Source organism: Nomascus leucogenys, chromosome 9, assembly GCF_006542625.1.
Source record: "Nomascus leucogenys isolate Asia chromosome 9, Asia_NLE_v1, whole genome shotgun sequence".
Classification (NCBI taxonomy): domain Eukaryota; kingdom Metazoa; phylum Chordata; class Mammalia; order Primates; family Hylobatidae; genus Nomascus; species Nomascus leucogenys.
The window spans coordinates 70,723,276-70,746,143 of NC_044389.1; the positions used below are offsets into that span (position 1 = coordinate 70,723,276).

At 37.2% G+C, this 22,868-nt stretch overlaps 1 protein-coding gene and 1 non-coding gene across 3 annotated transcripts; both read left to right on the forward strand.

The window, feature by feature from the left end:
• Positions 1 to 287: 287 nt before the first annotated feature.
• On the forward strand, positions 288 to 8,095 carry SPP1 (secreted phosphoprotein 1). Of its 2 annotated transcripts, XM_030819111.1 has the most exons (7): positions 288 to 436; positions 1,507 to 1,574; positions 1,684 to 1,722; positions 4,721 to 4,801; positions 5,067 to 5,108; positions 6,142 to 6,465; positions 7,167 to 8,095. In XM_030819111.1, exons 2-7 carry the CDS (start codon positions 1,521 to 1,523, stop codon positions 7,569 to 7,571), a joined length of 945 nt encoding a protein of 314 aa, XP_030674971.1. In that variant the 5' UTR covers positions 288 to 436; positions 1,507 to 1,520; the 3' UTR covers positions 7,572 to 8,095. The 2 variants fall into 2 exon arrangements, with proteins under 2 accessions (XP_030674971.1, XP_030674972.1); XM_030819112.1 differs by lacking the exons at positions 288 to 436; positions 1,507 to 1,574; positions 1,684 to 1,722 and adding an exon at positions 1,769 to 2,491.
• Positions 8,096 to 21,591: 13,496 nt separating this feature from the next.
• LOC115836823 lies at positions 21,592 to 21,756 on the forward strand. Its single transcript, XR_004031831.1, has one exon. It is a non-coding gene; the product is annotated as a U1 spliceosomal RNA (small nuclear RNA).
• The last annotated feature ends 1,112 nt before the right edge of the window (positions 21,757 to 22,868 follow it).

The window sequence follows — 22,868 nt, forward strand, 5'->3', positions numbered from 1 at the left end:
AAGAAACAAAAATCCATTCTATTTAATTTTACATTAATGTTTTTCCCTACTTTCTCCCTTTTTCATGGGATCTCTAAGTGCTCTTCCTGGATGCTGAGTGCCCATCCTGTAAATGAAAAAGCTAGTTAATGATATTGTACATAAGTAACGTTTTAACTGTAGATGTGTGTGTGTGCGTTTTTGTTTTTTTGTTTGTTTGTTTTAACCACAAAACCAGAGGGGGAAGTGTGGGAGCAGGTGGGCCGGGCAGTGGCAGAAAACCTCATGACACAATCTCTCCGCCTCCCTGTGTTGGTGGAGGATGTCTGCAGCAGCATTTAAATTCTGGGAGGGCTTGGTTGTCAGCAGCAGGAGGAGGAAGCAGAGAGCACAGCATCGTCTGGGACCAGACTCGTCTCAGGCCAGTTGCAGCTTTCTCAGCCAAACGCCGACCAAGGTATGGCTTCAGTTTGCTACTGGGTTGTGCATTCAGCTGAATTTCTTGGGAAGTCCAAATTCTAAGGAAAAATATTTTTAATTGTAATGCTGTTAAACAGATTTAAATTTTCTAGCCTTTTTAATAAGCAGATTAGATACATTGCAGGTCTCCTGGAACAAAGGCATCTAGATATTTTGAATGCCAATCAAATTTAAAACTTAAAAATACTTCCACTGGGTCCTCAAAAGAACAGAAACCACCGCTGCTAATCAGAAAATAGTAAAATTAAATTCCCCTTTGGAATAATTATACCTATATAATTTTCAATGGGTGACTGTGCAGGAATTTAAAAGAAAAGTGATCTTTTACGCTAATTAAACCAATTACAATGCTATTTTTTAAATGAAGTATCTCACTTTTAAGGGGAAGAAAACCCTTTCTGAATATGCCACTGCTAAATTTAGCTGTTAAAATATTCACCAAGATACCTGTATGACACTATGTAGGCTTATTATTACAAATAGAAAAGCTGTTGGCTATTGTTAATGTTTTCCTTTGAATTTCAAATTTTTAGAACATCTTACCTAAATAACAAATTTCAGAGATAGTTTGATTTCACCTAAGTAGCACCTACTTAATAATTAAGCTAAAAGTCACATTTAAAGTACATGTTGGAAAAATGGATAAAGCAAATTTTTTTCATTTTTTTCTGTGTTTTTTCTTCTCTAAAACGTATTCCCATACTAGCTTATTAATATAACTAAGTTACTGTTGATCTGTTTGTACGTTTAGAGAGCTAGATATATAAACTCTAGATATATAAACTGGAACTCTAAATTTAAAAGTTGAATAAATACAGACTTGCAAAATTTCCCTTTCCCTTGCCTAATAGTGAAAGATGGAGAATAGGTGGCAATATAAATATTAACTTGAAAGACCATAATACTAAAAAGGCATCTCTAAGAAGTAGAAAACATTCTATAGAAAATATATTTTATTTGTTATCATTTTGTAATGTGGTAGTATAAACAGTTATCACTGTTGTAACCTATGAAGATGTCAGCTATTCCTTATGAAATATTTTGCAGGAAAACTCACTACCATGAGAATTGCAGTGATTTGCTTTTGCCTCTTAGGCATCACCTATGCCCTACCAGTGAGTACAGCTGCATCTTAAAGAAAATTCCTGAAAATAACTCAATTGTGTGCTTCCATGTGCTAGGAGGACATTCTTGTAAACTTTCTTCATCTTTTCTGTTTCTAAGGTTAAACAGGCTGGTTCTGGAAGTTCTGAGGAAAAGCAGGTAAGCATCTTTTAGGATTTTATGTAGTTAAATCATTTACTCAATTATGGCAAGAGGCACAAGAAACATATTTGCTGCGATAATACTTATCTTCTCAGTCAAATCCATTGGTTTACAAGTATTTATTGACTGCCTGCTATGAATCTAGGCCAGTACCAAGCACAGTATAGTTTTTAATAAATATAAGTTTGTAAAACCAACCCAGATGTTTTAAATATAATAATGTCTAGGCATGTAAGATGAGTTATATGTAAGATGAGTTATCGCATGTAAGATGAGTTATATGAAGTTGGGTGACTTTTTTTCCCATTAGTCCACATACTGATCTAAAAGCAGAAAATTCCAGATTTGCTTTATTTAGTGGATTGCTAAGTTTAAAATTCACATTGGATATTAGTCAGAACTGTTTGTATGACCATAATATTCACAATATTGTCTGAGATATTAGCTGAGAAGCCCATTGTGAAAAGAAAGTCTATGCGTGCTGTTTGTATCTATTGTGATTGTCAGCTGATGTTAGATCACATTTTCTAACCAAACATAAGACCAACCAAACGCTTTATTATAATTATTTGACCAGCACTAAAGACGTACCTACCCCTCCACAACAGATGAAACTGTGCCAGCCAAACAACAAATGAGCATTGTCCCCAGAAGCTTGGACAAAAAGGCACACAGAGTTCAATTCCAGTTGAACAGAATAAAGGCCAAAATAGAGTTGCCTTGGGGGTCACTGCAATTAAATTGCTTAATGAAGACATTAAAAGAAGTATTTTGTGTTCGTTTGTGTGTGGAGGGGTGTGTGTGTCTGTTTTTCAACTGATTTGAAAACACAGGTGTTGAATCCTAATAATAAACCAGAAAAATTAACATCTCCAGAGAAGATAGAGGTCATACTATTTGAGGCAAGAATTAGTGCCTTTTTAATAAATGAAAATATGGCAAAGGTGCATTTTAGAAGACACGTGGAGCTATAACAATTTAAGAAATCAGTGAAGAGCTCAAGGCTCAGCCTTCTAGAATCCCAGAAACTTAAAGCTAGTAAAAAACTGGGGAAGTCTCTAAGGATATATGCCTGAAAATACACACTGGTTATCTGTGAGTGTTAGGATTACTGGGTGGTTTTTAGTCTATTCATTTTGCTTGCCTTTATTTTCTTCATATTAGTTTTTAAAAATTATAAATGTAACTTATACATCCATTCTCTCTGAGCCTGTATTACATGTGTCATGAGAACAGATAGATAGATATGAAAAAGTGAAGAGAAAAACTCTGAACTCACCTGGTCCCGTTGTTTTTGCATCTTCTTATTTTTATTTATTTATTTATTTATTTATTTTTTATTTTTATTTTATTTTATTTTTTTTGAGACGGAGTCTCGCTCTGTCGCCCAGGCTGGAGTGCAGTGGTGTGATCTCGGCTCACTGCAAGCTCCGCCTCCCGTGTTCACGCCATTCTCCTGAGTAGCTGGGACTACAGGCGCCCGCCACCACGCCCAGATAATTTTTTGTATTTTTAGTAGAGACGGGGTTTCACCATGTTAGCCAGGATGGTCTCCATCTCCTGACCTCGTGATCCGCCCTCCTTGGCCTCCCAAAGTGCTGGGATTACAGGCGTGAGCCACTGCGCCCGGCTGTTCTTTCATCTTCTTAAAGCAAGGAACCCCTTCTTTCAGCAAAACCTTTCAGAGAAACCCAATACGAAGCTCCTCTGGTTAGAGCCAGCCATGAGAGAAACTCCAAGTACTTCTGACTGGTTCTGTCTCTACTCATCCACCCCTTAGGTGGCTGCAGAAGAGACTCTGTGCAACCCCCAGAGTTCTCATTCTCAATGACAGGGAAATGTAATGATTGGCCCTGGATGATTCAGCAAATCAGATGACACTTACTCAGAGCAATTTCCACTCCTCTGCAGTAGCATATTATCAGTATCTTCCAGATAAATAACTTGGCTAAAGAAAAATCCATTTCATTTACATCTTTGGCACCTTACAGCAATAGAACTTTTGTGCAATGATTTTAATATTATATTTCTACGTTGTCTGTTAAGATACATATGGCTATTGAGCACTCAAAATGTGGGCTAGTGCAACTGAGGAACTGAATTTTTATCTTTTTTTCTTTTCTTTTTTGAGATGGAGTCTTGCTCTGTCACCCAGGCTGGAGTGCAGTGGCGTGATCTTGGCTCACTACAAGCTCCGCCTCCTGGGGTCACGCCATTCTCCTGCCTCAGCCTCCCGAGTAGCTGGGGGTACAGGTGCCTGCCACCACGCCCGGCTATTTTTTTATTTTTATTTTTTTTTAGTAGAAACGGGGTTTCACTGTGTTAGCCAGGATGTTCTCGATCTCCTGACCTCGTGATCCGCCTGCCTCGGCCTCCCAAAGTGCTGGGATTACAGGGGTGAGCCACTGTGCCTAGCCGTTTCATTTTAATTAACTTAAATTTAAATAGCCCCGTGTGGTTAGAGGACACTGTATTAGACATCACAGCCTTAAAGAGTTCCTTCTTGTTCCATGGACTGGACACAATGAAGATCAACAGTAATTAAGGTCACCTCTGGTTTAGATGTGCTTTATCTGAGAGGAAAATTCAGCCAGCAAACATACAAAAAGAAAGCACGGTGTGAAGTTCAGTGTTAAGAGCTAGTTTGCCTGCGTTTGAACCCTGCCTGGCTCTGTCATTTCCTACCACTTAACTGCACTGTGGCTGAGTTTTCTGATCTGTAAGGTGGGAATAATAATGAGACCTATCTTATAGGGGAATGAGAGGATCAAATGAGTTCATATTTGTAAAGCAATTTGAAAGAGTGCCTAGCCCACAGTAAGTGCTACATAAGAGTTTGTTAAATGAATCTGCAAGAAAAAAAAAAATTACAAAAAGGTACCTAAGGGTCCCAGTGACTATATGCTCACATCAAGACTGGTGAAGAATGGTTGTTTTTTCCATTCATCCCTACGTTTCTTTATTTAATAATGATAAACATGCAACTTTTTTGTAGCTTTACAACAAATACCCAGATGCTGTGGCCACATGGCTAAAGCCTGACCCATCTCAGAAGCAGAATCTCCTAGCCCCACAGGTATTTTTAAACTTCTCATAATTAAACTACAGTGATGAAAGATAGCCACAATCAGGCCATTTGGGCTGCTCAGATGAATCCTGCCTGCCTGCTGGCAAACATGTCCTTAGGACATTGACTGATCTGCCATGGTGGCTTCTCCCTGTGTTAAGCCATCCACAGATGAGGCTGAAAAATAAAAACTGCTTTGAATTAAAAAGGTTAACTTTTGAATAAAAAAGCTAACATGTGTGATGCACACTAACACGTGCCATTCCTTCTTCAGAATGCTGTGTCCTCTGAAGAAACCAATGACTTTAAACAAGAGGTAAGTTCTCATTTTCAATCAGGGGCCCATCATGCCTTGAAGAAATGAAAGAAGCCATTGCCTGGATTCTCTTCTGATGAAATTTCATCAGCAAGTTTCCCAGCTAATTGGCAGTCTAAAACTTGCTCATAAAGAAAACACGTATTTACTAAATATCAGAAATACTAGGTTTCCTCGGATAAGTTTAGCACTACAGAAGATGTTTATTAATGCCTTTCATTTGAAACATTAAGCTGCTTGCAATTTATTTAAGGTATTTTATAGATATCTAATATCTAATAAGCATCTAATTAATGCCTATCAAAGCTAAGATTTTGCCTTTAGGAAAGTTTTCTTTCCTAATAAAATAGTTTATTTGACAACTATTCTTTTTATTAGGATCATTCATATATTTGCTAAGCAAAGAGTAAATTTATTTTCCTTAAGATTCAATTTGAATATACTAAGAATATTAAAGCGAGTTAGATAAATTACCTAATATATTTGTCAATTTGAAATGTAATAGACTTTGTTTAATTCAATGGACAGTTTCGAGCTGCAGTTTATACACACATGCATAACAGAGTCACCTTTCAATTATCCATGCTAATAGGAAAGTGGTTATAAATTTTGGTACACACATTAAAATATGGATACTCTTCTCTTTTGATAAATCTCATTTCAAATAAAAAAACCAGTCTCATAATTATGTATCTGTGTCTACTACATTATCAAATTTAGTAAATAATGTTTAATATGTATAAGGAAAAACAATATTGATATGAAGATTATACTCACATATTTGGCTTGAAAATATCTATAAAAATAATTTTTGTTGGAAAGTAAGAAATGTTCCTCCGAATGTTATTAATCCCTGTGTTAAAAGAGAAATTAGAAGATGCTCACTTTAGCTCCTAAAAGCCATGGTGTGTACTGTGAATGCAAAGATTCTGAAACTAAATAAAAAGAAAGATAGTAAAAGACTAATGTGCTATAAAGGCTAAGGGAAAATAAAAACCCATACATTAATCTTCCTGGCCATCTTAATTTTCAGACCCTTCCAAGTAAGTCCAACGAAAGCCATGACCACATGGACGATGTGGATGATGAAGATGATGATGACCATGTGGACAGCCAGGACTCCATTGACTCGAACGACTCTGATGATGTAGATGACACTGATGATTCTCACCAGTCTGATGAGTCTCACCATTCTGATGAATCCGATGAACTGGTCACTGATTTTCCCACAGACCTGCCAGCAACTGAAGTTTTCACTCCAGTTGTCCCCACAGTAGACACATATGATGGCCGCGGTGATAGTGTGGTTTATGGACTGAGGTCAAAATCTAAGAAGTTTCGCAGACCTGACATCCAGGTAAATCCTTTAACAGACACACCTGATGGTTCTGACTAGAGCTCAAGTCTAGGAAACCACAGTTTGCCTATCCATTCATTCATTCATCCATTCATCCATTCATTCATCCATTCAGCAAGAATTCATTCATATTCTACTTTATGATCACTGAGTACAAATCTTTTTCTGCTTGGTGGTTTTTGTGAATCTTCATAATTTCTCTCTAGATTTGATACTCAAACACAATTCTACTTTTTGAAATCCTGGATCACTTATTTTCAGATTAAAATAAATGGAAAACACCAATTATTTTAAAAATATAATGGTCATGTTTTGAAGTTAAATACCTAAGAGGAATTGTAGTTGCAAGTTACACTGAATCCTTAGCCACAGAACCTGGATTTGACATAGCCTTGCCGTTTACTATTCTCTTTACTTTTTAACTAATAATTCACTTCCTCTTTATGTAGGTTTCAATATAATGAAAACTACCTCATAGGTTTCATTACATATGTAAGTGATGTACTTATTAAACTGAAGGAGATGACATATATGAAAGGGCTTGGTAAAGTACTATACAAAGTAACATGCTAGGATTATTTCAGCCAGATTTAGACAATTTTTAGTATAAGATGGCCTAAAAGCTAGAGAGCGGAAAAGGATTACCATATTCCCATCCCTAGCTGTTCATATAATTCTTCTTCATTTGTGCCGTGATTCAGTACCCTGATGCTACAGACGAGGACATCACCTCACACATGGAAAGCGAGGAGCTGAATGGTGCATACAAGGCCATCCCCGTTGCCCAGGACCTGAATGCGCCTTCTGATTGGGACAGCCGTGGGAAGGACAATCATGAAACGAGTCAGCTGGATGACCAAAGTGCTGAAACCCACAGCCACAAGCAGTCCAGATTATATAAGCGGAAAGCCAGTGATGAGAGCAATGAGCATTCCGATGTGATTGATAGTCAGGAACTTTCCAAAGTCAGCCATGAATTCCACAGCCATGAATTTCACAGCCATGAAGATACGCTGGTTGTAGACCCTAAAAGTAAGGAAGAAGATAAACACCTGAAATTTCGCATTTCTCATGAATTAGATAGTGCATCTTCTGAGGTCAATTAAAAAGAGAAAAAAATATAATTTTTTTTTTTTGACTTTGCTTTTAGTCAAAAGAAAAAATGCTTTATAGCAAAATGAAAGAGAACATGAAATGCTTCTTTCTCAGTTTATTTGTTGAATGTGTATCTATGTGAGTCTGGAAATAACTGATGTATTTGATAATTAGCTAAGTTTGTGGCTTCATGGAAACTCCCCGTAAACTAAAAGCTTCAAGGTTATGTCTATGTTCATTCTATAGAAGAAATGCAAACTATCACTGTATTTTAATATTTGTTATTCTCTCATGAATAGAAATTTATGTAGAAGCAAACAAAATACTTTTACCCTTTTAAAAGGAATATAACATTTTATGTCACTATAATCTTTTGTTTTTTAAGTTAGTGTATATTTTGTTGTGATTATCTTTCTTTTGTGGTGTGAATAAATCTTTTATCTTGAATGTAATAAGAATTTGGTGGTGTCAATTGCTTATTTGTTTTCCCACAGTTGTCCAGCAGTTAATAAAACATAACCTTTTTTACTGCCTATATAATGTTTTTAAAGGTTTATTTTGGTTTCAATTGACACAAAATAATAGTAAATATGTATAGGGTACTGTGTGATGTTTTGTTACATATATACACTGTATAATTTTCCAAGGGTAATTATCATATCCATCACCTCAAACACTTGTCATTTATTTGTGGTGAGAACATTCAATCTTCTTTTCTAGCTATTTTGAAGTATACGATACATTATTATTGACTATAGTCAAGCTACTTTGCAATAGAATACTAGAATTTATTCCTCCTAGCTAACTGTAACTTTGTACCCATTGACTAACCTCCCCTCATCCACCTTCCCACTCTCCCAGCTGCTGGTAATCACTATTCTACTCTCTATTTCTATGAGGCCAACTTTTCTAGATTCCACATATGAGTGAGATCATGCAGTACTCCTCCTTCTGTGCTTGGCTTATTTAACTTAACATCCTCTAGGGTTCACCTATGTTGTCAAAAATACCAAGAGAAAACATGCACAAACTATACATCTAAGAAGGAATTACAATCCAGAATACATAAGGAACTCAAACAACTTAGTATCAAAAAAAAGAAAAAAAAAAGACAACCCAAATAATCCAATTTAAAATGGGCACAAATCTGAATAGACATGCAAATGGCCAACAGGTATACAGAAAAATGCTCAGCATCACTAATCACCAGGCAAATGCAAATCACAACCACAATGAGATATCATCCCACCCAAGTTAAAATGGCTTTTATCAAAGAGACAAAAAATAACAGACACAGGCCAGGATTCGGGGAAAGAAGGACACTCGTACACTGGTGAGAACTGTAAATTAGCACAGCCACTATGAAAAACTGTATGGAGACTTCTCAAAAAAACAAAAATAGAACTACCGTATTATTTAGCAATCCCACTGCTGAGTATATAACCAAAAGAAAGCAAATCCATATGTGGAAGAGATATCTAAACTCTCACGTTTATTGCAGCACTATTCACAATAGCCAAGATGTGCAATAAATGTAAATGTCCCTCATGATAAATAGATAAAGAAAATGTGGTATATACACACAATGGAATACTATTTGGCCATAAAAAGAAATTAAATCCTGTCATTTGCAGCAACATGGATGGGACTGGAGGTCATTATACTAAGTGAAATAAGACAGGCACAAAAAGACAAATATCTCATGTTTTCACCCATATGTGGGAGCTAGAAAAGTGGATCACATAGAGATAGACTGTAAATGAGTGGTTCTACAAGAGGCTGGGGAGGGTGAGGGTAAGGGGCAGATGAAGAAAAGTTGATTGATGGGTACAAATATACAGTTAGAAGAAATAAGATCTAGCATTTGACAGTACAGTACGGTAACTATCAATAATTTACTGTATATACATTTGTTAAAAACTCTAAAAGACAAGAATTCAAGTGTTCCCGACATAAAGAAAAGATAAATGTTTGAGGAAATGGATATCTCAGTTATGCGCATTGAATCATTACACACTACATGCACGTACCAAAACATCACATGTGCCCCCAAAATACGGACAACTATTACGTGTCAATTTTTAAAACAATCAATAAATTTAAAAGGAAACTATAAAGATATTAGATAAATACATGAGTGAGTAACTTCACAGTCTGGATGTGGAGAAACCTTTTCTAATGGTGAGAAGACAATGCCATGCCATTGTCCTTGTAGATATCATTAGTCAGGTGTAGCAGCCCCTTAGGCTCCCAACATACTTGCTTCAGTGGGTACTTCCTCACACTCACCTGCAGGTGATGGCTGGATTGATGGTGTTGTTCCTGCATGCTTGGCAAGGGGCTTGGCACTGTGCTCAAATCCAAGGGCATGACTACGTTACTCCTGGAATCGCTTATTTGAATAGTGGTACTATTTAACAACTATTCCCTGCACCACTTCTCTATTAGTCAGGGTTCATTCAGAAGACAGAAAAGAAACCAGTCACTTGAACAGGGAAAATTTAATTTAAAGAATTATTAACTAGAAAGAGGAGATTAACCAGAGAGAATAAGAGAACATTAACAATACCATGGGGCTGAAAGTGCCCATATAAGGAACAACTTGCAAAAGGAGGGGCCTTCTCCCCAAGCTGAGATTCAGACTTCACTGGAAAGGGTACAGTCACAGCCCAAGGGATGGCAGAGAAGTCTGCTGTGTTATCCTGAGTCAGAGCTGGTCCACAGTGGTCCAACTGGTGGGCTCAAGTTGGAAAACAAGAGACTTCCCACAGGGGTTCCAGCAGACTGAGGCCAGCAAAGAAGGAAAACCATGGGGCAGGCCAGCTGAGCAGGAGGCTAGCTGGAGGGTGAGTGCCACAAGGTGCTCTGTGTGCACAGCAGTGTCCCTCTAGTGCCCTCTACTGACAAAGCTTGCCACTGTGCCAGCTGGCAAAGGAAGCATGTTCACAGGGGCCAACTCCGGCAGTATCACAGAGCAGGGCAGAGACAATGGATTTGGAGCAGGGAGGCACAAAACTGACAGCTGGCACAGGTCATTGGGGAAAAGGCCGATTCCTCCTAGACAACAAGGGTACAAAAATAAGCCTGGGACATTTTTTCATGATAGGATGAAAGCAAGCACGCAAGGACAAAATGGGGTTCTATCCAAGGGACCAAAGGGCAGACTTGCAAGGGGCTTCCATCGGCCAAAACTGGGGTAATTTGAGCAATAACAGAATAGCGACAGTAACGAATTATAACAAATTGAATTTTTAAAATTCCATTAGTATATAGTGATACTACAAGAGAGCATTAAAGAAGGAAAATTCTTCTTTACAGATGAATGTCAGCTAGTAATAAAAGTAGAAGGAATACTAACATTAAAAAATTATTTCATAACCCACAAGGAAATAATTCGGGAAGTGATCACTAACGAATGTTAAAATGATTGTGCAGAAGATGATTGAGAACATCTCACCTGGTCTCAGAATATTCACCTGGTCTCAGAATATTACCCCACAATTATTTAATAATTCCAAAAGAAAGAAAGTGCTTTTAACCAGAGAGACTTGTAGTTGCCATCTTTAGCCAGTAATCAAACTTAATTTCACAAATGACACTTGTAGATATGTACCACCCAGTGTGATGCAATAAGAAATATGCAACATCATCTGGAAATTTTTGTAAAAAATGTTTACAAAATCAAATCACTAGAAAACAAGCAAATCCAGAATTTGAGCTACTCTAGAATAGAACTGGTCTGAGCTTTTTTTTTTTTCTTTTGAGACGGATTTTCGCTCTTTCACCCAGGCTGGTGTGAAGTGGCGAGATCTCAGCTCATTGCAACCTCCCCACCGCCCCGGGTTCAAGTGATTCTCCTGCCTCAGCCTCCCCAGTAGCTGAGATTACAGGCATGAGCCACCGCGCCCGGCAGTCTGAACTTTTTAAAGAGCAGAGTTGTTAGATAAAATACAGGATACTGAGTTAAATTTGATTTTCAGATAAATAACAAATTAGCTTTTAGTATGAGCACAGGACATTTTATGCTAAAAGATGATTCATTGTTTATTTGACATTCAGGTTAACTGAGCATCCTTTTCTAAATTTTCTAAATCTGCCAATCCTACAAAAAAAGACAATTTGATAAGAGAAAAAGGGCAAGAGAGGAGATAGTATTCTAGATTAAAAATATACCAGGTATAAAAGGTAAAACATGGGCCGAGCGTGGTGGCTCATGCCTGTAATCCCAACCCTTTGGGAGGCTGAGCCGGACAGATCACCTGAGGTTGGGAGTACCCGATCAGCCTGACCAACGTGGAGAAACCCCTTCTCTACTAAAAATACAAAATAAGCCGGGTGTGGTGGCACATGCCTGTAATCCCAGCTACTCGGGAGGCTGAAGCAGGAGAATCGCTTGAACCCAGGAGGCGGAGGTTGCGGTGAGCCGAGATTGCACCATTGCACTCCAGCCTGGGCAACAAGAGTGAAACTCCGTCTCAAAGAAAAAAAAAAAAAAAAAAGGTAAAACATGAACCTTGATTGGCTCCTGGATTGAAAAAGACACACAGCCATAAAAAACCTTTTGGGGACAATTGTGGCAATCCGAATATACACAGTATATTAAATGATATTGTGGAATTATTAATAATTTTCTTAGATGTGATCATTGCATTGTACATGAAAGTTAATGTTCTTACTCTTGAGAGAAGTATTATGAAATATTTAGAGATGAAGTGCCATGGTTTTTGTAATTTACTTTCCAATGGTTCAGGAAATAATGGCTGGGAGAGTAAATGTGAAGGCGTAGGTTAGAGGTTACAAAGTAGCAGACATGGGGAATAAGCAAGTCTAGAGATCCAGTGTACAACATGAGGACTACTATTAATAAAATTGTACAGTATTTGGGATTTCTGCTAAATGAGTAGATTTTAGCTGCTCTTGCCACACACATAAAAAAGGCTACCTATATGAGATGATGGGGGTATGTTGATTTGCTTCACTACAGAAGCCATTTTACTGTCTATATGTATCCCATAACATCATGTTGTATACCTTAAATATACACAATAAAATTTCTTTTTAGCATTTTGGAAAGTGGTGACTGAATCTGTGGATGCTGCCCCAGGAGTGGGAGCTATCATATCCCTTTCTCTTCCAATCCATGTTGCCACCAATAAAGGCTGTTTCTACAGTGTTAAAAAAAAAATCAATGGTAGGCTGTCATCAGGGGAAAAAAATTAGTAAGAAGTCAGAAAAAAGGTATACAGAAAGAGAAGAAACTATGGGCAAAGCATATTATTCTTTTAACTTTTCTCAAGGTTTAAAAATGTTCCAAAAACTGGGAGTAGGAGGATAGAGCAGGGAGAACAGAAAAATGTACAATGAATAATGTCCATCAGATAGTGTCTCAGACATATATATAAAAGTCTCAGAACTATTCCCTCATTATTCACCTCACAAGATCATAAAAAAGGCATTCACAAATTTTTATAAATAAAAAAATGTCAAGACCAATTTCCCATCACCTATGCATTCTTCAATAACCCTGTAGACACTCCCTTTGATGCAGGTCTTCTTTAGTCAGAGAATCTTTTCATCCCTTGCCCATGGCAATGATATGGCCTAACTGTGAATCAAAGTATTTGTCCTGGTTCCTGGCATAGCCTTTTCTCCTCTGCCACCCCCAGTTTTTCAAGTTTCTGGTAACAATGGCTCCAAATCCTGTTTGATTGCAATTATAGCATAATGGCCAAGTTTCCACGGGATTCAGCTTTGTCAGTGGAGCAAGGCAGAGGCAAAGAACTATAATGAGCAATTCTGATATTGACCTGCACTGAGCATGCAAAAAGAACCTTAAAAACTTATTTGTAGAGATTAAAGAGAAGATTATTTTCTACTTCACAATTTTATAAGGTGGTTTTTTATACTTCTTCAGTTTAGTAGCTCACTTACTGAAGCATAATTATATTCTCCACTCAAAACATCCAGAAAGCATGCATTCTCTAAAACATTGCAAGTTGAACTTCAACATTATTTCAATGCAGTCTCTTTGAATTATCTATTTTATTCTAAATACCATAGTGACTCATGTTTGACTAATCCAATGTGATTATTTTAATCCAGAGTGTAGACAGATATTGCATATTAGATCCAAATTTCTGATAATATTCCCCCAAAGATGCAAACACGTAAGTCCCAAAGACCTATGTAGCTGAATCTGCTCTTCTAGTCACATGGAAAGAGCATAGATCAGCAACCAGAAAGAGAAAAGAACGGTGGCCTCTGAGGCTCCACCAAAAAAATGTGGCGCAGACCTAAGGGGAAATCTAAAAGTAGGGTGCCAAAGGTGTCCTTAGTATTACCGACATCATTTATAATGTATTGAGGTTTCATTTTGAAGTTATTATTGAGTAAAGGAACAAAATTCTTGTAAGGAAATGATACATCTAACTTTTTGAAGGTTGGGAGCAAGAGGGAGGGGAGGGCTTACTCTAGGTACAGCTCAAATACTTGAATTTCCCATACATCATCTTCTTTATCATTCCAGATACAGGCGGTGGAGAGGAAGCAAAGCAGGTGCTGACAACCATGCAGAATGCAGCCAGGCTGGACTTCGCAGTGCCTCCTGAGACCCCTCGGGTGGTGGTGGGGGTCCAATAAATGATCCAAGTTCCAATCTCAGGAAACTAGAAGAAAAGCCAAACAAACCATCATAGGCAGAAGAAGGGAAATAGTAAAGATATAAGTGAAAACCAATGAAATTGAAAACAGGAAAGCAACAGAGAAAATTAAACAAAACGCTGGTTTTTGTAAAAAAAATTAATAAAATTGAAAATCTTCTAGTGAGATGGACACAGATAAAAAGAGAGAAGACACAAATCTCCAATATCAGGAATTAAACAGGGGAGATCCCGCAGCCATTAAAGGGCTAACAGAGGAAGACTACTGTTATGAGGTGAATGTATTCCCCCCACCCAAAAAGAAATGTTAAAGTCCTAACCCCCAGTGTCTCAGAATGTGACCTTATTTGGAAACAGGGTCATTGCAGATGGAATTAGTTAGGATGAGGTCATCAAGGAGCAGGGTGGGCTCCTAATCCAGTATGATGATGTCCTTATAGAAAGAGGCCATGTGAGGACAGAGACACACAGGGAGAATGCCATGTGACAACAAAGGCAGAGGTTGGAGTTACGCAGCTACAAGCCAAGAAGTACTGCAGATTGCCAGCAGCCACCAGAGCTAGAAAGAGACAAGCAAGGATTCTCCCCAGGGGTCTCAAGGGAGCATGGCCCTGCTGACTCCTTGACTTCAGGCCCTGGCCTCTAGAACTGTGAGACAATATATTTCTGTTGTTTTAAACCACCCTGTTTGTGGTACTCATTACAGCAGCCCTGGAAATCCAATACACTATGAAAAACTTTATACTCATAAATTCAACGACTTAGAAGAAATCAACCAACCCCTTAAAAACCATAAACTATCACAACTCAGTCAAGAGGAAGCTGATAACCTGGATAGCCTTATAAGTAGTAAAGAAATTCAATTCGTAATTTAAAAGTTCCTAAAAAAGAAATCTCCAGGCCCAGATGGTTTCACTGGAGAATTTTACCAAACATTCACAGAAGAATTAACACTAATTTTACACACTGTCTGTCTTCCAGAAAATAGAAGAGAACACTCTCCAATACACTTTATGAGACCAGAATTACTCCGATATCGAAACCAGACAAAGATAGCATCAAAAGAAAAAGAAAGAATAGCATAGATCAATATCTCTCACAAGTGTAGACACAAAAATGTTAGCAAATCAAATTCAACAATAGAAAGAATAATGCACCTTGATCAAGGGGGATTTACTCAGGTACACAAGGGTTGTTCAGTATTTAAAAATCTAACAATATATTTTATTATATCAAGAAGCTAAAGAACAAAAACCATGATAATATCAATAATGTGGCTAACGTATTTCACAAAATTCAACATCCATTCAAAATTTACCAAAATACAAAAACGAAAACGCCCAGAAACTCTCAGGAACAGAGGGGAAGTTCTTCAGCCTTATAAAGAGCATTTGGGAAAATCTACAGCTAACATCATTCTTAAGGATGAATACTTAAGGCTGAATGCTTTTCCTCTAAGATTGGGAAAAAAGCAAGAATGTCACCTCTTGGCCAGGCGCAGTGACTCATGCCTGTAATCCCAGCACTTTGGGTGGCTGAGGCGGGTGGATCACGAGGTCAGGAGATCAAGACCATCCTGGCTAACACGGTGAAACCCCGTCTCTATTGAAAATACAAAAAATTAGCTGGGCGTGGTGGTGGGCACCTGTAGTCTCGGCCACTTGGGAGGCTGAGGCAGGAGAATGGTGTGAACCCTGGAGGCCGGGAGGCAGAACTTGCAGTGAGCCGAGATTGTGCCACTGCACTCCAGCCTGGGTGACAGAGCAGAGGGAGAGTCCATCTCAAAAAAAAAAAAAAAAAAAAAAAAAGAATGTCACCTCTCATCATTCTTATTCAACATAGCACTAGAAGTTGTATGAACTGTAATAAGGCAAGAAGAAGAATTAAAAGGCACACCGATTGGAGAAAAGAAAATGAAACTGTCTCTATTTTCAGATAACATGATTATCTATGTAGAAAACTCTAAGAAATCTACAAAAACACTCCTAGAACTAAGAGTTTGGTAAGATTGCAAAATACAGATCAGCTCACAAACATCAACTGAATTCCTATATTGTAACAATGAACAAATGGAAACCAAAACCAAAAACACAATACCATTTACAATTGCTTCAAAGAAAATGAAATATGTAAGTGTCAATCTAATAAAGCAGTGACCTTTTTTGGCACCAGGGACCAATTTCATAGAAGACAATTTTTCCATGGACTGGCAGCAGGTGGACTGGGGAGGATGGTTTGGGGATGAAACTGTTCCACCTCAGATCATCAGGCATTAGTTAGATTCTCATAAGGAACATGCAACCTAGACCCCTCACAGGAGCAGTTCACAATAGGGTTTGTGTTCCTATGAGAATCTAATGCCACTGATCTGACAGGAGGTGGAGCTCAGGTGGTAATGCCTGCTGGCCCACCACTCCCCTCTCGCTGTGTGGCCTGGTTCCCGGGAGTCCACAGACCAGTATTGGTTTGTGGCCTGGGGGTTGGAGACCCCTGTAATAAAGCATGTACAGAATCTGTGTAAAGAAAGCTACAAAATGCTGATTATAAAAAGAAAAACACCTAAATACTTGGGAAGACACAACATGTTCACAGATTGGAAGGCTCAACATAGTAAACAGGTCAGTTCTTCCTAAATTGATCTGCAGGTTTAACACAATTCTTATCCAAAAATCATCATCATTTTTTGTAGACATAGAGAAATTTATTCTAAAATTTATATGGGAAGGTAAAGTCTTTAAGAATAACCAAAACAACTTTGAAAAAGAACAATAAATCACTCTTTATGATTTTAAGGCCTATTATGTAGCTACAGTAATCAAGAAACGGTGGTACTGGCAGGAGAATGGAAACATTGATCAATAGAACAGACTGGAGAAGCCAGAAATATATCTACATAAACATATGTGCCCAATTGTTTTTGACAAAAGAAGGAAAACAATCTAATAAGGAAGAGGAGATGATCTTTGCAATAAATAGTGTTGGAGCAATTGAATATCCATAGGCAAAAACAAAAACAAAACCCTTAAGCTCACACTTTATACAAATATTAACTCAAACTGGATCAGAGACTTAAATGTAAAATATAAAACTATAAAGCTTCTAGAAAAAAAAATAGAAGAAAATCTTCAGACCTAGGACTAGGCAAATAGTTCTTAGACTTCACACCAAAGGAATAATCAATCCATAAAAAGAAATAATTATGAATTAGACTTCATAAAAATTTAAACCTTTGCTCTGTGAAACTTCCTGCTAAAAGGATGAATAGATAAATTAGAGACCGGAGAAAACACTTGCAAACCACACATCCTGCAAAGAACTTTTATCTAGAATATAAAGGTCTACACACTAGCTACTCATAGCGCAGAATCCACAAGTTAAATGGCTTAGTCTCACAAGACTGTCCTCACTTCAGACACCAGTCCTCACCAGTCCTGGGTCTCCAGGGTACCCATAAATGATGTCCAACTTGGCTACAAATTCAGGGGTTTCCATGACCTCCTTTCAGGTTTAATAGTCTGCTGAAAACAACTCAAAAAAACTCAGAAAAACATTTACTCATGTTTACCCGTGATATAGCTTGGCTGTGTCCCCACCCAAATCTCATCTTGAGTTGTAGTTCCCATAATCCCCATGTGTCGTGGGTGGGAGGAACCCAGTGGGAGGTAATTGAATCATGGGGGTAATTACCCCCATGCTGTTCTCATGATAATGAGTGGGGTCTCCAGAGATCCGATGGTGTTTTTTTTAGACCGAGTTTCACTCTTCACTCTTGTTGCCTAGGCTGGAGTGCAGTGGCATGATCCCGACTCACTGAAACCTCCGCCTCCCAGGTTCAAGTGATTCTCCCACCTCAGCCTCCCAAGTAGCTGGGACCACAGGTGCGCACCCCCACATCCGGCTAAGTTTTGTATTCTTTTAGTAGAGATGGGGTTTTGTCATGTTGGTCAGGCTGGTTTCAAAATCCTGACCTCAAGTGATCCACCCACCTTGGCCTCCCAAAATTCTGGGATTATAGGCATGAGCCACCGCTCCTGGCCTATGCACACATTTTATGTTGACAAATTCTTTATTTACTGGGACATTAGAAAATTACATGTCAAGGAATGCTTAAAGATATCCATTAATAGAATTTAACAGAGGCTATATAGCTTGCAAAATATGAAGGACAAAATAAAGAAAATGGTACATAAAGCGAAAACTAAATCATTGAATAACAAGAACATATTTTTAAAGAGAAAACACTGAAATAACAGAATGATGAAAGAAATCAATTGTAACAACAAATATAAATAGATGAAGCCTCTCTGTTACGACAAAGATTCACATGATGGAAAATAATAATAATAGATCCTACATCATTTTTTGTTTCACTTTTCTTTAGATGTTTTCCTTACAAATAAAGTAAAACATTTTTAAAGATTTGTAACATTACTGTTAAATAAGAAGTAAAATTTAAAAACAAATAACATGAAATGAAACAAAGAACTTATTCTATCTACATTGTTAAAGATCCAATAAAGATATGACTTCATAAACCACTATGCAGCAAATAACAGACCAACAAAATATTATAAACCAAAAACTATTACAACCACAATGAATAATTAATAAAAACATACAAATAGTGAAAATTTCAACTTATTACTTGGAATCACTTAGATTAGCTTAGAAAATTGGTGACATACTCAGCAGAATCGTCTCACAAGGAGTCATACAAGACAGACCAGCCTTTACTCCAGGCTAGTTTGGCCCTACTACGGAGGCATTGTCCTTCTGAGTATTCTCTTCAGCACCTCATACCGTATAAGATTTCTCCACTTCAGATGACAAAAACTTGAGAAATTTCCCCGTCTATGTGAACATCAGGAATTTTTCCACCTGCTTCTTCCTGGTAGTTCTTTCCCTTGCCTCAGATGGGTTCCCCAAACGCATGCTCTGAAAACTCAAGAGAAACTCTCTGGAGGTAGCTGGAGCTCTTTCTCTGCACAATACTCTTTTTTTTAGTTCTTTGTGAATTCTGTCCACTTTGACTTTCCCCAAATTCTCAGTGAACTCTGTCTTCTCAATTGAGTGAGACTGATAGCTTGGAATCTCTCTCTAGGGAATCGGTGGAGAAACCATAGGGTTTACTCCCTTTGTTTATCTTCTTTGAAAAATTACTGTTTATACTGCCTGTTGTCCTATGTTTGAGAACCATCCTTTATAAATTTTGTCTATATTTTTTTTTAAGTAAGAGGGTAAATCTGTCCCTGTTGCTCCATCAGAGCCAGGAATAGAAATCCATTAAAAATAATTTTAACTTTAAAAATGAATGAAAAATATAAAATAAAATACATGACTATGGAAAAATGAAAAGTGAGCTGGCAGAATTCACAGGAGGAATTAAAGATTTTAAACAAATAATTAGGAAAAGAAAAGCCACATTTAAAACCACAAAATCATGAATGGTACAATAATATGCAGGTCAAGATTTATAAAAATCCCATTAAAAATAGAAAATGACAGAGAAATCAGAAAGGAGATAATACAGAAACATGACACAGTAGCTCAACATATGCATAATAGGTATTGCTAAATTTACAGAATTAATGAAACAGCAGATTATTTGAAATTATAAAAGAAGAAAACCTTGTTAAAATAAGTGAAAATTTGAATTTGCTGATTAAACATGCACAGTATCTCCTAGGTAAATAATTATGCTGAATAATCAACAGAAAGATGTATCTGAGAGCAGGATAACAATAACAATAGTAATAATAATAATAATTTCACTAAACAGACATAACTTTTGGGCCAAATAATAATAATAATAAAATAAAGTCATCTACTCAGCCTGAGAGAAAAACAACGGGTTTAATTTGACCTCCTACTTTTCCCATAACAACATTTAATGGCAGAGGAAAGTGGAGGAATATTTAGAAAATCCTAAAGAGGAGGAGAGAAGAATAAGCCAAAAATATAATGCCCAATCCATTCATTTTATGTCTATGGTAACAGAAAGGCCTTCTTAATTTTAAACAGATTTGGGGAATAATGAAACATTAATGGGTTGTTCTTTGAAAACAAATAAAAAAAAAACACCTAATAAAAAATCTACTCCAGAAGGATTAAATCAAGAGAAAAAAATTCAAGGAAGAAAAATTCATGTTTGTAAAGTACTGGTAGTAACTAACTATTGGGTACTGTGCTCAGTACCTGGATGACAGGATCTTTCATACCCCAAATCTCAGCATCACACAATATACCCAGGTGACACACCTGCACATGTACCTCTGAGTCTAAAATAAAAGTTGAAAAAAAAAGAGAAAACTAGCTTTATTTTTAATGGTTTTCTTTAATGTAACAGCAGTGTGTAACTCAGTACAAACATTGAAGGTGATCAGAAAACTCATGAATTTTGATTATAGGAACTGTGGAATATTCTATATATATCTGAAACTTATAGTTACTTGTTTTAGGATATCCATAATAAAACTCTTTCATGTGGTTTTCTGGGTCATTGTTTTCAGGAATAAGCTTGGTGTATAATATGGAATGCTCTTAGAAGTTGGATCTGCATATTTTCTCTTTTATCTCTGTAAATTAAACAGTACTAGGAACTGTCTTCTATAAAATAGAAATTAAACAATATGTTAATGACTATAAAGATAATATGCTTTTAAAAAAGTGCTGGTAGTGAACAATGAAAAATTTAAATATATAAAATAAGTTATATTTACTGTTGTACAACAAAATGAAAGTTTATAGACTTTGGCAATGTAAAAGATATTTATTTTAAAAGGTGTTTGTTGGTAAAAAGTTTACAATTGCTAATATCCTTATCTTTAAGAAGAAAGGTCAAAGGCTACTCTATTAGTCCATTCTCACACTGCTATAAAGATACTATCCAAGACTGGGTAATTTATAAAGGAAAGAGGTTTAATTGACTCACAGTTCCACATGGCTGGGGAGGCCTCAGGAAACTTACAATCATGGCGGAAGGTGAAGGGGAAGCAAGGAACTTCACCTGGTGGCAGGAGAGAGAAGTGAGGATGCAGGAAAAACTGCCATTTATAAAACCATCAGATCTCATGAGAATTCACTCACTGTCACGAGAACAGCATGGGGGAAACTGCCTTTATAATTCAATCACCTCCCTCCCTTGACATGTCGGGATTACAACTGGAGATTAAGATTTGAGGGGAGACACAGAGCCAAACTATATCAGCTACTGAAAAAAGTTGATAAATTAAAAAAAAAATTGAAGATAAGCCACAGACTGAGAGGAAATATTTGCAAAAGACCTATCTGATAAAGGATTGTGATTCAAAATATACAAAGAACCCTTAAAGTTCAATAAGAAAATAAGCCACCGATTGAAAAATAGGCCCAAAAGATTACCAGGCAGGGTAGATACCATGACCACAAGGGTAGTTTTTCCTAGGGCAAGGCTTCTCTATTCCACTGAAGACTTGCTGATCCCTGTGATTTCTCCAAATGTGGGAGACTCAACTGCATAATTTGTGGCAGTAGCATACTGAATTCATGCTTTTCCCTGGTAAATAAAAGGAAAAAAATGAGCCAACAACCTGAACAGACACCTTACCAAAGAAGATGTACAGATGGCAACTGAGCATATGAAAAGATGCTCCACATATATGTCATTAAGGAATTGCAAATTAAAACAATGAGATCCAATTGCCCCCCCATTTGAATGGCCCAAATCCAAAACACTGATAATGCTACTGCTGTTGAGGATGTGGAAAAAGAACTCTTATTTATTGCTGATGGGAATGCCGTAAATAATATTACAAAGACGTGTACCTGTATGTTCATTGCAGCACTATTCATAATAGCAAAGACATAGAGTCAATCTAGGTGCCCACCAATGATGGATTGGATTTTTTAAAACATGGTACGTATACACTATGGAATACTATGCAGCTATGAAAAAGAACAAACTCATGTCCTTTGCAGCAACATGGATGCAGCTGGAGGCCATTATCCTAAACAAATTAACATAGTAACTGAAAGCCAAATACCACATGTTCTCACTTATAAGTGGGAGCTAACCATTGGGTGCCCATGGATAAATATGGCAACAATAAACAGTGGGGAATACAAGAGGAGGGAGGGAGGGAAAGGGGCAAGGGCAAAGTTGAAATTATTTTTTTAATTTTTTAAAAGGATATTTTTTGGCTCATGGAGTCCAGGGGTGGATCTAGCTTCAATTAGTTCTAACTCAGGGGTTCAAATGATGCCCTGAGAACCTGGTCTTTCTCTGTCTCTTTGCTCTGGTCTCTTAAAATACAGATTCCTAGGACCTAGCTGAGACATAATGAATCAGAATCCCTAGAAGTTAGACTCCAGAATCTTTATTTAAAATAAAACGAAATTTAAAAACCTTCCCAGAAGAATGTCTTAAAGCTCTTAGTGGTTAAATGTTTTATCCATGTATAGGAAGCTAGTTACAAGCTTCTTGCAGGCATAAACAACTTCTTTAGCATCCTAATCATATCTAAGATTGTACGAAGTGGACATAAAACAGGTACTCTGCAAAGTCTGGTAGATCAGGGAATGCTGGAAGCCTCATTCATGTTGGCATCAAAAGGTATTTGAAAAAAATTCTGATAAGCTTTGGAAAAATCTAGGCTATGAAAATTGGATTTA

Excerpts from the sequence above, each read along its gene's own strand:
- SPP1 (XM_030819112.1), top strand. The coding sequence starts at position 2,360 with ATGAGCATTGTCCCCAGAAGCTTGGACAAAAAGGCACACAGAGTTCAA. Across the intron at positions 5,109-6,141 it reads CCAATGACTTTAAACAAGAG|ACCCTTCCAAGTAAGTCCAA; the intron begins GTAAGTTCTCAT and ends CTTAATTTTCAG. Across the intron at positions 6,466-7,166 it reads TTCGCAGACCTGACATCCAG|TACCCTGATGCTACAGACGA; the intron begins GTAAATCCTTTA and ends GCCGTGATTCAG.